At 38.4% G+C, this 17790-nt stretch overlaps 1 protein-coding gene across 1 annotated transcript in view; it reads left to right on the top strand.

Moving 5' to 3' along the window:
• Nucleotides 1-16986, top strand: part of LOC111524843 (zinc finger protein 431-like) — a 127313-nt gene extending 110327 nt beyond the window's left edge. The window contains 3 exon segments of the mRNA XM_026448183.1: nt 14304-15428; nt 15430-15514; nt 15803-16986. Coding sequence (XP_026303968.1) covers nt 14304-15428; nt 15430-15514; nt 15803-15892 — 1300 coding nt within the window. The 3' untranslated portion in view covers nt 15893-16986.
• Nucleotides 16987-17790: the final 804 nt, after the last annotated feature.

The following is a 17790-nucleotide window of genomic DNA, read 5'->3' as shown; positions in this document are numbered from 1 at the left end:
CATTTTTTTTTTTTTTTTTTTTTTTTGCATTTTTAGCAAGACAGGATTTCACTATGTTGGCCAGGCTGGTCTTGAACTCCTGACCTTGTGATTTGCCCCCCTCAGCCTCCCAAAATGCTGGGATTACAGGTGTGAGCTACTGCACCTGGCTGTTTGGACAAATTTCAATGTACTATTTGTGGTTTTTTTATGTATAAGATCATATGATCCACAAACAGCAACTTTTTACTTATTTCTCTTTAATTCCAATGGCTTCTTAAAAATGTTTTTGACTAATTCTTGTGCCACACACTTTTGATGCTATATTAAAATAGAAGCATTGACAATGGGCACAATATAGTTTTATATTGGCATCTGTGAATTTGAAGGAGCAAACAACTCCTTAGCTTTTATAAACAGGTTTCAGGAGGTAAAGATCTTTTTCTGTTGTGTCCCTAGGGTGATGGGATGCCCTCTGGGTTTGTAGTGAAGAGGGGTTGTAGCTTTGTCACAAAGCTGCTGGGTCTGCACTAGAGTCCACCTTTAGATGGCTTGTCACAAGGGCTTGGGTATTTGTAATTCCCATTTTGTTTTTGGACAGATTGTATATATTCGTTAAGACTTTGATCTGTAGGGCAGACACTAAGGCAGATTTCTGCAGTTGGCTCCATGTATAATGGCCCTTATATCAGGATGTGAATGGGTATTGCTTTCACTGAGTACCAGAGAGGATTTCTTCATTTCTGTGTGTGGGTTTCTGTTTAGGAAAAACTGATCATGATCTGTGGCTCAGAGAGCTGGAACTGAGTCATTGGACTGCTTCAGGGACCACAGTAAAAACCAAGGTCTGTAGACCTGTCTGCAAGGCTGCAAATGGGTGTCTTCCTCCAGGTCTCTGGAAGGGTAGGACCTTTCCTAGACTGTAACCTGGAGGAGTTTGGGACGGTTACAGAGTTAACTTCAGAATTCTCTGTTGGACCAAGCTGGGTGGGCCATTTCTTGATCTGTAGCCAAAACCAAGGGTCCTGTAGTTTGCCACATGAGTAAGTGCCTGTCCTCTGAAAAAACACCCCTCAATCTTGGGCTTTAGCAGTGTTTCACAACTCCCTCCCTGCGTCTCAAAGCTCTCTTAAAGGCACTTACTTTGGAGATAGGATCTTGTTTATCATCCGGGCTGGTCTTGAAATCCAGTCCTGCAGCAATTCTCCAACCTCAGTGTACCATGTAGCTGTCATTACAGATGTGAGCCATGATGCCTGGCTCTCTCCTGAAGGCATTTTTTGTCAGGGATGACTGAATAATTTTTTTGTTGTGGTGAGGATAATCAAATAGAGCACTTTCTATTTTTTTATGTCACTGATGTTACTCTTTCTATACATTTTTAATTTCTATTTTCCATTTCAAACTTGTCTGTCATTTTCAATTCAGACATTTAGGACAATATGCTAGAGTTTACATGTTATGCCTGAAGTAAATTAGATAATTGGTAGGCACTCCATATTACTAAAATGGTTACTTAGAAATTTAAGTTTGCTGCAGGTAAAAAGGATTTAAAGGATTTTCACCCACTTTCTTCAGCATATATCTAAATGATAACATAATTTCCTTCTTTCTTTCTTTTCTTTCTTCCTTTTCCTAATCTCTCTTCTCTTCTCTTCTCTTCTCTTCTCTTTTCCTTTTCTTTTCTTTTCTTTTCTTTATCTCAGTCTGTTACCCAGGCTGGAGTGCAGTGGCATGATCTTGGCTCACTGCAACCTCCACCTCCCAGGTTCAGGCTATTCTGCCTCAGCCTCCTGAATAGGTGGGACTACGCCTCAGCCTCCTGAATAGGTGGGACTACAGGCATGTGCCACCACACCTAGCTAGTTTTTTGTATTTTTAGTAGAGACGGGGTTTCACCGTATTGGCCAGGCTGGTCTGAAACTCCTGGCCTTGTGATCCACCTGCCTCAGCCTCCCAAAATGCTGGAATTACAGGTGTGAGCCATTGTGCCCAGCCCAACATAATTTATTTCTAAATATTTGTTTTACATATCAGAGGCTCTAACCCTGTTTTGCAAAATATAAGTTTTAATTTAGCAATGTAATGATATTCTTTGCTTCTTTTTTTTTTGAGACGGAGTCTCGCTCTGTCGCCCAGGCTGGAGTGCAGTGGCCGGATCTCAGCTCACTGCAAGCTCCGCCTCCCGGGTTTACGCCATTCTCCTGCCTCAGCCTCCCGAGTAGCTGGGACTACAGGTGCCCGCCACCTGGCCCGGCTAGTTTTTTGTATTTTTTAGTAGAGACGGGGTTTCACTGTGTTAGCCAGGATGGTCTCGATCTCCTGACCTCGTGATCCGCCCGTCTCGGCCTCCCAAAGTGCTGGGATTACAGGCTTGAGCCACCGCACCCGGCTATTCTTTGCTTCTAAAGTTGGATTACAGTAGTTTCAATTTTGTGTAAGAATAGCATATATTTAAATGTATCACATTTTTTACATGCTTTTTTAAAAGTTTCTTATTAGACTATTTATAATTATACTGCATATTCTGTGAAATTTTACTGCCACACAGTGCATGCCAGTGATTCAGAATACCTGCGTTCCCTGAGTACACAGTCAGCTATTGTAGTTATCTAGACAATTCTTTTTTAATGGCACATTAATGTTGCATACCAGATTTTATGAGTAAACATGTCTCTTATTACACAGTTTCTTATTAGTGTTTTTTCAGTGTATGTTTCTTAACATCAGCTTCTTGTGTTTTTTAGTTTTTCTTATAATTTTAACCAATTTGCAGTTCTGTTTGTATACTTTAAGTCAATGTGAGGTCTAATTAAGAGATAAGTCAGCCATACATCTATCATGATCAGATTACATATGTGTATGTTTTATCTATAAATATGACCTCATTATTGGTTATGACTTATCTCATGTATATTCTTTCTTAGCTGATTTTCAGTGACTGTTTTATCTTGTCTAAGTGAGTAGTCATGAAAATATTTTCTTTATGTCTTATTTTCACAATGTGTCTAATGATGAATATATATGTGTATATATATATATTTGAGACGGAGTCTTGCTCTTTCACTCAGGCTGGAGTGCAGTGGCACAATCTCGGCTCACTGCAACCTCTGCCTCTCGGGTTCAAGTGCTTCTCCTGCCTCAGCCTCCCAAGTAACTGGGACTACAGGTGTCTGCCACCTCGCCCGGCTAATTTTTTGTATTTTTAGTAGAGACGGGGTTTCACCATGTTAGCCAGGGTGGTCTCAATCTCCTGACCTCGTGATCCACCCGCCTTGGCCTCCCAAAGTGCTGGGATTACAGGCGTGAGCCACTGCGTATATATTTTCTTTGTGTGAGAAAGACACTTTTGTGATTTGAAGGTAATTTTTGAGAAGATTTATAATTCTGTATTTTTGTCTGTTTTTCCTTTAGAAAAATTAATTGTTATAAAAACACATAACAGGCTGTCACGGTGGCTCATGCCTATCATCCCAGCACTTTGGGAAGCTGAGGCAGGCACATCACTTGAGGTCAGGAGCTCCAGACCAGCCTGGCCAATATGGTGAAACCCTGTCTCTACTGAAAATACAAAATTAGCCAGACATGGTGGCATATGCCTGTAATTTGAGCTGCACAGGAGACTGAGGCAGGAAAGTCATTAAACCCAGTAGGCAGAGGTTGCAGTGAGCTGAGATCATGCCACCGCACTCCAGCCTGGGTGAGAGAGCGAGATTCTGTCTCAAAAAACAAACAAACAAACAAGAAAAAACAAAAAAGAACACATAAAATTAAGCATCTTAAATCTATTTAAGTGCACATTCCAGACATGGTGGGGGCTCACATCTGTAATCCCTGAATTTTGGGAGGCCAACACAGGACTATCATTTGAGCCCCAAAGTTTGAGACCAGCCTGGGCAACATATGGAGATTTCCTCTCTACAAAATTTTGAAAAAGTATCCAGGCATAGTGTTGTGTACCTGTGGACCCAGCTATTTGGGAGATTTAGGGAGGATTACTTGAGCCTAGGAGTTTGATGCTAAAGTGAGACAAAATTGTGCCACTGCACTTTAGCTTGGGTGACAGAGTGGACCCTGTCTCAAAAAGAAGCTGTACATTTCGGGGATGTTAAATACATTCACACTGTTATGCAAAAGACTTGTAGAAATTTTACATGTTGTGAAACTAAAACCCAATATCCATTTAAGTAACAAGAACCCATTTTACCCTCTCCCCAGCCCATGACGAACACCCTTCCACTTTCTGTTTTTATGAGTGTGACTACTTAAGATATCTCATATAAGTGGAATTGTATTCATTATTTTGTTTCTAGCTTATTTCAAGTGACATAATATTTTCAAAATTTATCTTAAAATGTGACAAGATTTCTTTGATAATATTTGATTTAATTATAATATTTGATAATTTTGATTTCTGTGATAATATTTCATTGAATGTATATGTTACATTTTTGATGTGTTTATAAATTAAGAGACACCTGGGTTGCTTCCGCCTTTTGGCTTTTGTGAATACGGATACAATAAACATGGATATTCAAATATGTCCCAGGTCCTGTGTTGGATATTTTGGATATAGATTGATAAGAGTGGGATTGCTGTATTTGATAATTCCATTGTTAATTATTTAAGAAGCATTTATAACATTTTAGAATAATGGCTGCTTCCTCATTTTCTACCAGCAATCAATGTAGGCTTTATTTTCATTGCATCATCAACAGATTTGGTGTTTTAAAAAACATGTATGTTTTCAAACATATACTGTAGTGGCCATTGTAATGAGATTTATTTATTATTTTTTAGTTTTTGAGAGGGAGTGTTGCTGTCGTCATCCAGGCCTGCTGTCGTCACCCAGGCAATGGCATGATAGCTCACTGCAACCTCTGCCTCCTGGGTTCCATCAATTCTCCTGCCTCAGTCTCCTGAGTAGCTGAAGTTACAGGTGTCTGCCACCATGCCAGGCTAATTTTTATATTTTTAGTAGAGATGGGGGTTTCACCATGTTGGCCAGGCTGGTCTTGAACTCCTGACCTCAGGCGATCCATCTACCTTGACCTTCCAAGGTGCTGGGATTACATGCGTGAGCCACCACTCCTGGCCTCATTTTTATTTTTATGCATTTCTCTACAAATCATTAATTTTGCTTTTCTTTTCAAATGGTTTTTCCCATTTGGATATCTTTTCTGATGAAAATTTAGTTCAATTATTTTTTCTTTTTTTTGGGGAAGGGGGAGTCTCACTGTCTCACCCAGGCTGGAGTGTAATGGCACAATCTCAGCTCACTGCAACCTCTGCCTCCTGGGTTCAAGCGACTCTCCTGCCTCAGCCTCCTGAGTAACTGGGATTACAGGTGCCAAAGTTACTCTTTGTCTTCCACCATGATTGTAAGTTTCCTGAGATCCTCACCGGAAGCAGATGCTGTTACACCTTTCTTGTACAGTCTGCTGAGCCAAATAAACCTTCTTTCTTTATAAGTTACACACTCAGGTATTCCTGTATATGCAAAATAGTTAATACAGTCTATAATGTCTGTTTTCTGTTTTCTTGCTGATATTTTATCTGAATTTTCTATTTGTTGTTGCAAATGAGGTCTTGATCTCCACAATTATGTTGCTATGTATTTCTTCCTTCACCTTTGTCAAAGTTTGCTTTATATATTTTGGAGCCCTTATGTCATATATACGTATACATATAAATAGATATGATAGTTACAGATTCCTGGTAAATTGACAAATTTGACCATTATATAATATCGTGTTTGTCCTATGCTATTATATACAAGCATATGTCCTATGTTGTTATATACAAGCATATTATATACAATATAATTATTACCACCTCACCCAATTGTGGTTACTATTTGCATGGAATATAGATTTTTTTCACTTCTGTTACTTTCTTTTTTTTTTTTGAGACGGAGTCTCGCTCTGCCGCCCAGGTTGGAGTGCAGTGGCCGGATCCCAGCTCACTGCAAGCTCCGCCTCCCGGGTTTACGCCATTCTCCTGCCTCAGCCTCCCGAGTAGCTGGGACTACAGGCGCCCGCCAAATCGCCCGGCTAGTTTTTTGTATTTTTTAGTAGAGACGGGGTTTCACCATGTTAGCCAGGATGGTCTCGATCTCCTGACCTCGTGATCCGCCCGTCTTGGCCTCCCAAAGTGCTGGGATTACAGGCTTGAGCCACCGCGCCCGGCCACTTCTGTTACTTTCAACCTATTTGACTCAATGCTAAAATACGTCTCTTATAGACAGCAGATTGTGTACTTTTTAACTTAAGCTATTAAGGCATCTTATTTCTTTTTCTTTTTATAAAAGAAAAATTTAATTTAATTTTTATTTTTTTGAGATCGTGTCTCTTTCTGTCGCCCAGGCTGGAGAGCCATGATCTCTGCTCACTGCAACCTCCACCTCCTGAATTGAAGTGATATTCCTGCCTCAGCCTCCCAAGTAGCTGGGACTACAGGCGTTGTGGCTAATTTTTGTATTTTTTAGTAGAGGCAGGGTTTTACCATGTTGGTCAGGCTGGTTCCAATCTGACCTTGTCATCTGCCCACCTCGGCCTCCCAAAGTGCTGGGATTACAGGCATGAGCCACTGCGCCTGGCCAATGTATTTATTTTTGAGATAAAGTCTCATGCTGTCATCCAGGCTGGTTTGCAGTGGCATGATCATCACTCACTGCAACCTCAGCCTCCCAAACTCAGATGATCTCATTTCAGTCTCTTGAGTAGCCGGTTTGCAAATGTGTGCCATCCCAAACCCAGATAGTTTTTTGTACTTTTTTCTGTAGAGACAGTTTTTTGCCATGTTGTCTAGGTTGGTCTCAAACTCTTGAGTTAAAGTTCCCTCGGCCTCCCAACATTCTGAGATTACATTATTTTTATTAAGTAATTTAATTTATTTTTTAAATGGTTGCTTAAAGATATAAAGTCACTATTACCAGTTTTATTGTTGCTCTTTTTTTAAATTAAAGTAAATTAAATTTTATGTTCCAGGATACATGTGCAGGATGTGCAGGTTTGTTGCATAAGTAAACGTGTGCTGTGGTGGTTGGCTGCACCTATTAACCCCTCACCTCGGTGTTAAGCCCTGCATGCATTAGCTGTTTATCCTGATGCTCTCCCTCCCCGTGACAGACCCCAGTGTGTGTTGTTTCCCTCCATATGTCCATGTATTCTTATTGTTCAACTCCCACTTATAAGTGAGAACATGTGGTGTTTGGTTTTCTGTTCTTGTATTAGTTTGCTGAAAATAATGGCTTCCAGCTCCTTCTCTGTCTTTGCAAAGTATATGATCTTGTTCCTTTTTATGGCTGCATAGTATTTGATGGTGCATATGTACCACATTTTATTTATCCAGTCTGTTATAGATGGGCATTTGGGTTGATGCCATGTCTTTGCTATTGTGAATGTTGCTGCAATGAAGATACACATCCATGTATCTTCATAATAAAATGATTTATATTCCTTTGAGTATATACCCAGTAATGGGATTGTTGGGTCCAATAGTGTATGTGGTTCTAGGTCTTTGAGGAATCACCATTCTGGCTTTCACAATGGTTGAACTAATTTACATTCCCACCAAAAGTGTAAAAGCATTTCTATTTCTCCATAGTTTCACCACCATCTGTTGTTTTTTGACTTTTTAATAATCACCATTCTGAATGGTGTGAGACGGTACCTCATTGTGGTTTTGATTTCCATTTCTTTAATGATCACTGATGTTGAGCTCCACATAAATGTCTACTTTTGAGAAGTGCTTCTTCTTCTTCTTTGCTCACTTTTTTTTTCTTCTTCTTTTTTTTGAGACCGAGTTTTGCTCTTATTGCCCAGGCTGGAATGCAATGGCACAAACTCAGCTCACTGCAACCTCTGCCTCCCAGGATCAAGTGATTCTCCTGCCTCAGCCTCCCGAGTAGCTGGCATTACAGGCATGTGCCGCCTTGCCTGGCTAATTTTTTGTATTTTTAGTAGAGTTGGAGTTTCTCCATGTTGGTCAGGGCTGTTCTTAAACTCCCAATCTCAGGTGATCCACCCACCTCAGCCTCCCAAAGTGCTGGGATTATAGCCATGAGCCACTGTGCCCGGCCTTTGTTCACTTTTTAATGGGGTTAATTCTTGTAAATTTGTTTAAGTTCTTTGTAGACTCTAGATATTAACCTTAGTCAGATGAATAGATTGCAAAAATGTTCTCCCATTCTGTAGATTGTCTGTTCACTCTGATGATAATTTTCTTTTTTCTTTTCTTTTCTTTTCTCCCCTCCCCTCCCCTCCCCTTTTCTTTTCCAGACAGAGTCCTGCTCTGTCACCCAGGCTGCAGTGCAGTGGTGCGGTTTCGGCTCACTGCAACCTCCACCTCCCGGTTCAAGCAATTCTCTGCCTCAGCTACTAGAGTAGCTGGGATTACAGGTGCCTGCCACCATGCCTGGCTAATTTTTGTATTTTTAGTAGAAATGGGGTTCTACCATCTTGGCCAGGCTGGTCTTGAACTTCGGACCCCATCCTCATCCAACCCCCTCAGCCTCCCAAAGCGCTGGGATTACAGGCATGAGCCACCACACCTGGTGATAATTTCTTTTGCTGTGCAGTAGCTCTTTAGTTTCATTAGATCCCATTTGTCAATGTTTGCTTTTGGTGCAAATGCTTTTGACGTTTTCATCGTGAAATCTTTGTCCATGCCTATGTCCTGAATGGTATTGCCTAGATTTTCTTCAAGGGTTCTTGTAGTTTTGGGTTTCACATTTAAGTCTTTAATTCATTTTGAGTTAATTTTTGTATAGGCGTAAGAAAGGGGTCCAATTTCAGTTTTCTGCATATGGCTAGCCAATTCTCCGAGCACCATTTATTAAAAGGGAATGCTTTTCCATTGCTTGTTTTTGTCAGGGTTTTCAAAGATCAGATGGTTGTAGATATGTAGTCTTATTTCTGAGTTCTCTCGTCTATTCCATTGGTCTATATGTATGTTTTTATAACAGTACCAGGCAGCTTTGGTTACTACAGCTTTGTATTATAGTTTGAAGTTGGATACCATGATGCCTCCAGCCTTGTTCTTTTTGCTTAGAATTCTCTTGGCTAGGCTAGGTGCAGTGGCTTATGCCTGTAATCCCAGCATTTTGGGAGGCCGAGGTGGGTGGATTGCTTGAGGTCAGGAGTTCGAGAGAAGCCTGGACAACATGGTGAAACCTTGCCTCTACTAAAAATACAAAACATTAGCCGGGCATGGTGGCATATTCCTGTAATCCCAGCTACTTGGGAGGCTGAGGCAGGAGAATCGCTTGAACCCAGGAGGTGGAGGTTGCAGTGAGCTGAGATCATGCCACTGCACTCCTGCCTGGGTGACAGAGTGAGACTCTGTCTCAAAAAAAAAAAAAAAGAAAAGAAAAGAAAAAGAATTCTCTTGGCTGTATGGGGTCTTTTGGGTTTTCATATGAGTTTAAAAATTTTTTTTTCTAATTCTGTGAAGAATGTTAGTGGTAGTTTAGTCAGAATAGCGTGGAATCTATAAATTACTTCGAGCAGTATGGGCATTTTTACAATATTGATTCTTTCTGTCTTTTTTATTTGTGTCCTCTCTGATTTTCTTACGCAGTGGTTTGTAGTTCTCCTTGGGGAGGTCCTTCACTTCCTTTGTTAGATTTATTTCTTGGTACTTTGTTCTCTAATTTGTGAATGGGAGTTTATTTATGATTTGGCTCTCTGCTTGTTTATTGTTGGTATATTAAAATGCTTGTGATGTTTGCACATTGATTTTGTATCTTGAGACTTTGCTGAAGTTGCATATAAGATGAAGAAGCTTTTGGGCTGAGACAATGGGGCTTTCTACATCTAGGATCATGTCGTCCAGAAACAGAGACAGTTTGACTTCCTGTTTGAATATCACTTATTTATTTCTCTTGCCTGATTTCCCTGGCCAGAAATTGCAATACTATGTTAAATAAGAGTGGTGGGAGAGGAAAAGTGCCAGGTTTCAAGGGGAATGCTTCCAGCTTTTGCCCTTTTGTATTGGCTATGGGTTTGTCATAGATAGCTCTTATTATTTTGATGTATGTTTCGTGAATACCTTGTTTATTGAGAGTTTTTAACATGTTGGGATTTTAAATTTGATCGAAGGCCTTTTCTGCATTTTTGAGATAATCATGTAGTTTTTGTCTTTAGATCTGTTTATGTGATGAATTACATCGATTTTTGTATGTTGAACCAACCTTTCATCCTGGAAATAAAGCTGACTTGAATTACATCAATTTTTGTATGTTGAACCAGCCTTGCATCCCAGAAATAAAGCTTTTTAACGTGCTGCTGGATTCACTTTGCGAGTATTTTATTGAGAATTTTTGCATTGATGTTTATCAGGAATATTGGCTTGAAAGTTTTTGTGTGTATGTGTGTGTGTGTTGTTGTTGTTTTGTTTTGTTATATCTCTGCCATGCTGGCCTCATAGAATGAGTTAAGGAGAGACCCCTCCTTTTCCATCATTTGGAATAGTTTCAGAAGAAATGGTACCAGATCCTCTTTGTGCTTCTGGTAGAATTCAGCTATAAATTTATCTGATCCTGGACTTTTTTGGTTAGTAGACTATTTGTTACCGCCTCAATTTCAGAACTTGTTATTGGTCTATGCAGGGATTCAATTTCTTCTGGTTCAGTCTTGAAAGGATAGGTGTGTCCAGGAATTTTTCCATTTCTTCTTGATTTTCCAGTTTATGTAAACAGAGGTGTTTATAGTATTTTCTGAACATTGTTTTTATTTCTGTGGGGTCAATGATGAGATCCCCTTTATCACTTTTATTGTCTATTACATTCTTCTCTCTTTTTTTCTTTATTAGTCTAGCTAGCAGTCTATTTTATTAATTTTGTCAAAAAAAAAAAAAAAAAAACAGCTCCTGGATTCATTGAGTTTTTTGAAGGGTTTTTTGGGTCTCAGTGTCATTCACTTCCAGTCTGAATCTGGTTATTTCTTGTCTTCTGCTAGCTTTAAGTTTTGTTTGCTCTTGGTTTTCTCGTTCTTTTAGTTATGATGTTAGGGTGTCCATTTAAGATCTAGCTTTTTGATGTGAGTATTTAGTGCTATAAATTTCCCTCTTATACTGCTTTAGCTGTGTTCCAGAGATTCTGGTACATTGTCTCTTCATTCTCATTGTTTTCAAATACTTTTTTGATTTCTGATTTAGTTGTATTATTTACCCAGAAATAAAGAGGAGCAAGTTGTTCATTCAGGAAATTCATTCAGGAGTAGGTTGTTCAGTTTTGATGTAGCTGTGTGGTTTTGAGTAGCTGGGATTACAGGCGCCCGCCACCACACCCAGCTAATTTTTTGTATTTTTAGTAGAGATGGAGTTTCACTATGTTGGCCAGGCTGGTCCCGAACTATGTCGTGACTCTTGATCCAGCTTGCCCTTCTGTGTCTTTGAATTGAGGTATTCAGCCTATTACATTTAAGGTTAATATTGTTATGTGTGATTTGGTTCTGTCCAAGTGGTGCTAACTGCTTATTTTGCAGAGTTGTTGATGTAGTTGTTTGATCTTTGTACTTCAGTGTGTTTTTGCAATGACTGGTAATGGTTTTTTCTCCTTAACCTTAGCGCTTCTTTGTGTTCCCTTAGCATTTACTTGTCTCAAAAGAATTTTATTTTTCTCCACTTATGAAGACTTACTACTGTTATTGTTTTATTTGCTTCTTGTATCTTTGTTCCTCATTTTCTCTTTTTCTGTCTTTGTGTCTTTGTTATACTTATCTTGATATGCTTTTATTTCTTTCCCATTTATTTTATGTATCTATGCAAATATATTCTTGGGGTTACCTTGGGGATTATATAAAACCTCTAAAAGATACAACAATGTATTTTAATCTGGTAAAAAATGAACTTCAGGCCAGGTGCGGTGGCTCACACCTATATTCCCAGCACTTTGGGAGGTCGAGGCGGGCGGATCACAAGGTCAAGGGATCGAGACCATCCTGGCCAACAAGGTGAAACCCCATCTCTACTAAAAATACAAAAATTGGCCGGGCGCGGTGGCTCACGCCTGTAATCCCAGCACTTTGGGAGGCCGAGGCGGGCGGATCACAAGGTCAGGAGATCGAGACCACGGTGAAACCCCGTCTCTACTAAAAATACAAAAAATTAGCTGGGCGCGGTGGCGGGCGCCTGTAGTCCCAGCTACTCCGGAGGCTGAGGCAGGAGAATGGCGTGAATCTGGGAGGTGGAGCTTGTAGTGAGCTGAGATCTGGCCACTGCACTCCAGCCTGGGCGACAGAGCGAGACTCCATCTCAAAAAAAAAAAAAAAAATACAAAAATTAGCTGGGCATGGTGATGCACCCCTGTAGTCCCAGCTACTTGGGAGGCTGAGGCAGGAGAATCACTTGAACTCAGGAGGTAGATTTTGCCGTGAGCTAAGATTGCACCGCTGCACTCCAGCCTGGTGACAGAGTGAGACTCCATATCAAAAGAAAAAAAAAAAAAAAGAACTTCAGTTGCATTGAAAAATTTTTTTCTCATTATATCTGCCTTCAAATTTGTCATTGATGTTACCAATTATATATTTTATGTTGTATATTCACTAACAAATGTTTATAGTGATTTCTATGCTTTTACTTTTCAAGTTTTAAAGAATAATTAATATTTTTGCACTATTATTATAATGCTAAGAACTTCCATTTTTGTGTATGTGCATTTTTTTCCCCAGAGAATAATGTATTTTATATGATGTTGTGTTGTTTTGTTGAATCATGTTATTTTCAGTAGCAGCAATGGTTATCAGCACCTTTTATATGTAAGGCATATGAAGAGCCAATATACTTTTTCAGTATTTGGTTATTTTTGAAGGTTTTTTTCTTTTTACTTGGCAGGACAGATATGCTGATGGTATTATTCTAACTTGATAGTGATTTTTTTCAGGACTTTGACTATATCACACAGTTTCCTTCTGGCCCGCAAAGTTTTTTTGACAGTTTACCAGCTATCTCATAAGACTATACTTGTAAATGACATGTTGTTTTTATCTTGCAGCTCCATTCTCTTCTTCGAAATTGTGCTTACATATGTGTTTGTTATAAATATCTTTGTGTGTATCCTAGTGTGTTTGTTGAGCTTCTTCATTTTGACATTATTTTTTCTTTCCAAATTTTTTATAGTTTCCTTTATAATTTCTGTTTTTTGGGGTATTTAAAATATTTTTGTTCTTCATTTTTTTCTGATTTTCTGTAGTTCTGTGTTCCTATTTTACTCATTGAGTATTCAGTTTATTTTCAATTTTAAAAATTAATATATACATCTTTTTTATGGTTTCTTTCTGAAAATCTTATAATTTTGATGGAAGGATTTTGCCCTATTTTGTATTCATTGTAATCTTTGATTAATATTTGGACATTAAATAAAGCTACCTGTCACATTGTTTATAATGTAACTTTGTCCTGGCGTAGTCTGAAAACAATTATCTTGGTTTGAGGTCCTGTGAGACTCTCAAACATGTTCTTAGAGTGTGTCTTGTCTAAAATTTTGTGTTTATTTTTTAGTTAAAGGAATTTCTGTTTCATCTTCATCAGCAATCATTTGCTATATCTGTTTTCTGTCTGTGGTACTGCAGTCTTTCTGCTGCTGTAACATTTACCTTTGGTCTCAGCAGACCCAAACTGTAATTCCAAAATACACCACCATTTCTTTCAGCACTTTATGTTCTGGGAGACCAGTTTCTGGAAAGGCCCCTAGAAGCAAGTAATATAGATATATGTGTCAGTATGTTACTTGTTTATTAAAAAAGAAATGAAAAGTTAGCAATTTACTTAGAAAGGCACCATGTTATATTGTTGAGTAGGAAGAATTGTGTTGGCTAAATGCAACAGACTTTTCTTGTTCTTCTGTGTCTTTTCATTCCTGTGTACTCACCTGTGTACTCACCTGGGGAAATTTACACACTTATTTTAAGTTGTCCTCAAATGTATTTTGGTCAGTATGTTTTTATTACAGTTATATGTCTATGAAGGATTTAGGGCCTATGGTGTTTTATTATGGCATCTTGCTTATGTAGTTTGTATAACATAGGTTAGATTTGTAAAGTATGTTTATCAGAGTCTAGTAAGTTGAATAATTTGTTGTTTTTCTTTCTTTCAGCTATGTGTTCTTATTTTACCAAAGACCTTTGGCCAGAGCAAGACATAAAAGATTCTTTTCAACAAGTAATACTGAGAAGATATGGAAAATGTGAACATGAGAATTTACAGTTAAGAAAAGGCTCCACAAGTGTAGATGAGTATAAGGTGTACAAAGAAGGTTATAATGAACTAAACCAGTGTTTGACAACTACCCAGAGCAAAATATTTCCATGTGATAAATATGTGAAAGTCTTTCATAAATTTTTAAATGCAAATAGACATAAGACAAGACATACTGGAAAGAAACCTTTCAAATGTAAAAAATGTGGCAAATCATTTTGCATGCTTTTACACCTAAGTCAACATAAAAGAATTCATATTAGAGAGAATTCTTACCAATGTGAGGAATGTGGCAAAGCCTTTAAATGGTTCTCAACCCTTACTAGACACAAGAGAATTCATACTGGAGAGAAACCCTTCAAATGTGAAGAATGTGGCAAAGCTTTTAAGCAGTCCTCAACCCTTACTACACATAAGATAATTCATACTGGAGAGAAACCATACAAATGTGAAGAATGTGGCAAAGCCTTCAACCGGTCCTCACACCTTACTACACATAAGATAATTCATACTGGAGAGAAACCCTATAAATGTGAAGAATGTGGCAAAGCTTTTAACCAGTCTTCAACCCTTACTACACATAAGTTCATTCATGCTGGAGAGAAACCTTACAAATGTGAAGAATGTGACAAAGCTTTTAACCGATTCTCATATCTTACTAAACATAAGATAATTCATACTGGAGAAAAATCTTACAAATGTGAAGAATGTGGCAAAGGCTTTAATTGGTCCTCAACCCTTACTAAACACAAAAGAATTCATACTGGAGAGAAACCTTACAAATGTGAATTGTGTGGCAAAGCCTTTAATGAGTCCTCAAACCTTACTACACATAAGATGATTCATACTGGAGAGAAACCCTACAAATGTGAAGAATGTGGAAAAGCCTTTAACCGGTCCCCACAACTTACTGCACATAAGATAATTCATACTGGAGAGAAACCTTACAAATGTGAAGAATGTGGCAAAGCTTTTAGCCAGTCGTCAATCCTTACTACACATAAGAGAATTCACACTGGAGAGAAACCCTACAAATGTGAAGAATGTGGCAAAGCTTTTAACCGATCCTCAAATCTTACTAAACATAAGATAATTCATACAGGAGAGAAATCTTACAAATGTGAAGAATGTGGTAAAGCCTTTAACCAATCCTCAACTCTTACTAAACATAGGAAAATTCATACTAGAAAGAAACCCTACAACTGTGAAGAATGTGGCAATGCATTTAACCAGTCCTCAAACCTTATTAAACAAAATAATTCATACTGGAGAGAAACTCTACAAATGTGAAGAATGTGGGAAAGCCTTTAAGCAGTCCTCAACTCTTACTAAGCATTAAAAATTGGCTGGGTGCAGTGGTTCATGCCTGTAATCCCAGCATTTTAGGAGGCTGAGCAGGCAGATCATGAGGTCAAGAGATCGAGACCATCCTGGCCAACATGGTGAAACCCTGACTCTACTGAAAATACAAAATTTATCTGGGTGTGGTGGCGCATGTCTGTATTCCCATCTACTTGGGAGGCTGAGGCAGGAGAATCGCTTGAACCTGGGAGGCGGAGGTTGCAGTGAGCCAAGATTGCACTACTGCACTCCAGTTTGACAACAGAGTAAGACTTCATGTCAAAAAAAATTTATACTGTACAGAAACCCTACAAGTGTGAAAAACATGGCAAAGCCTTTAAGAAGCCCTCAATTCTTAACAGACGTAAGATAATTATACTGGAGAGAAACTCTACCAATCAGAACAATGTGACTACTTTTGACAATGCCTCAAACTTTTCTAACCATGAAAAAAATTATACTGGTGAGAAATCCTAGAAATCTGAGGAGTGAGACAAAGCCTTTCAATGGTTGTCACACTTGAACAATGTGGCAAAACTTTTAACCAATGCTCACACTTTATTGCCAGGAAAGCATTTATACTTGAGATAAATTATACAAATATAAAGACTATGAAAAAACCATTAATATCTGCTCACATTTTACTCAACACCAGAGAGTTCATGCTTAATAAAAGTATTATAAGTGCAATTACTGTCAAAAGATCTTTCAGAAAATATAAGCTTTTATAGTGAAGAGTATTTATTTTGAAGTTGAACATTACAAATATAAAGAGGAATGTAGTGCCTTTACTTGTATCACAGATCTTATTGTAGACATTTTCTTCTAGAGGAAAACTCTGAAGCAGTTGGTCAAACTTTGTTCAACATCAGGGAATTTATATTGAAAAATTGTGCAAATATAACAAATTTGGAAAAACAAGTTTTCAAAAACTACAGCTTAGAAATCAACAGAGTTATACTAGAACATATTTTTCCAGATGCAATAAAAGTAAAATATTTAATCCATAATTGTCTATGCAAATATCAGAGAATTTGTGGTAGAAATATATAAGGTACTGACACTTCAGATATAATAAATCAGAGTGCTGAGTATAGAAAATCTAAAACTAAAGTTGGTAGAAAAATTATTTGTATAGAACTTTTAAGAGGATCAGAAGGTTTTTTGCAGAGTTATGACTACATTCAAAGTATACTTTTATTTCTTGAAAAATATTACAGATTTTTTGAAAAGTGAATAATGTCATCATTCAACTCTGAAATTATTTCCTGCTGTGTCTTCATTCCTGTTGGATTACATGTGAAAGCATGGGATTAATTGTTGCTGCATCAAAGATAAGAGAGATTCTTTTGTCTGTTTGTTTGTTTTTTGAGACTGAGTTTCACTCTTTCACCCAGGCTGGAGTGCATTGGCACGATCTCGGCTCAGTACAACCTCTGCCTTCTGGTTTCAAGCGACTCTCCTGCCTCAGCATCCCGAGTAGCTGGGATAACAGGTACCCACCACCAAGCCCGGCTAATTTTTGTATTTTTAGTAGAGATGGGTTTTCACCATGTTGGCCAGGCTGGTCTTGAACTCCTGACCTCAGGTGATCCACCCGCCTTGGCCTCCCAAAGTGCTGGGATTACAGGCTTGAGCCACCACGTCCAGCCTATGGCATATTTTAATAGAGGAATACAACATATAATAATAACAGGGTGAAGTGAGGCATCCATCATCTGTAGCATTTCTCTTTTGTTTTACAAACAATCCAATTCTACACTTTTTTTAAATTGTAAAATGTACGATTAAATTTTTATTTACCACAGGGTTATTTTTATGGTCATAATAAAAATTATAAAGTATAAATGAAATTCATTTCTAAATTCTTTTTTTTTTTTTCATTTCTAAATTCTTAATAAATATTTTCTCATGCCAGATGTGGTGGCTCACGTCTGTAATCCCAGCACTTTGACAGGCTGAGTGAGGGGGTGGATCTTGAGGTCAGGAGTTTGAGACCAGCTTGATCAATATGGAGAGACCCCGTTCTACTAAAAATATAAAAATTAGCCAGGTGTGGTGGCATGTGCCTGTAATCCCAGCTACTCAAGAGGTTGAGGCAGGAGAATCACTTGAACCTGGGAGGTGGAGGTTGCAATGAGCCAAGATCACCCCACTACACTCTAGCCTGGGCAACAGAGCGAGGCTCTATGTCAAAAAATAAATATTTTTTTCGAATTTTCTATATATTTTTCTTTGAACATGTGGCCTGTCTGCCTGTAAACATATACA

The sequence above is a fragment of the Piliocolobus tephrosceles genome, chromosome 21, assembly GCF_002776525.5.
Source record: "Piliocolobus tephrosceles isolate RC106 chromosome 21, ASM277652v3, whole genome shotgun sequence".
In the NCBI taxonomy this organism is placed as follows: Eukaryota; Metazoa; Chordata; class Mammalia; order Primates; family Cercopithecidae; genus Piliocolobus; species Piliocolobus tephrosceles.
Note: the sequence above shows the minus strand (reverse complement) of the source record. Positions and strands in the feature narration are given on the sequence as shown.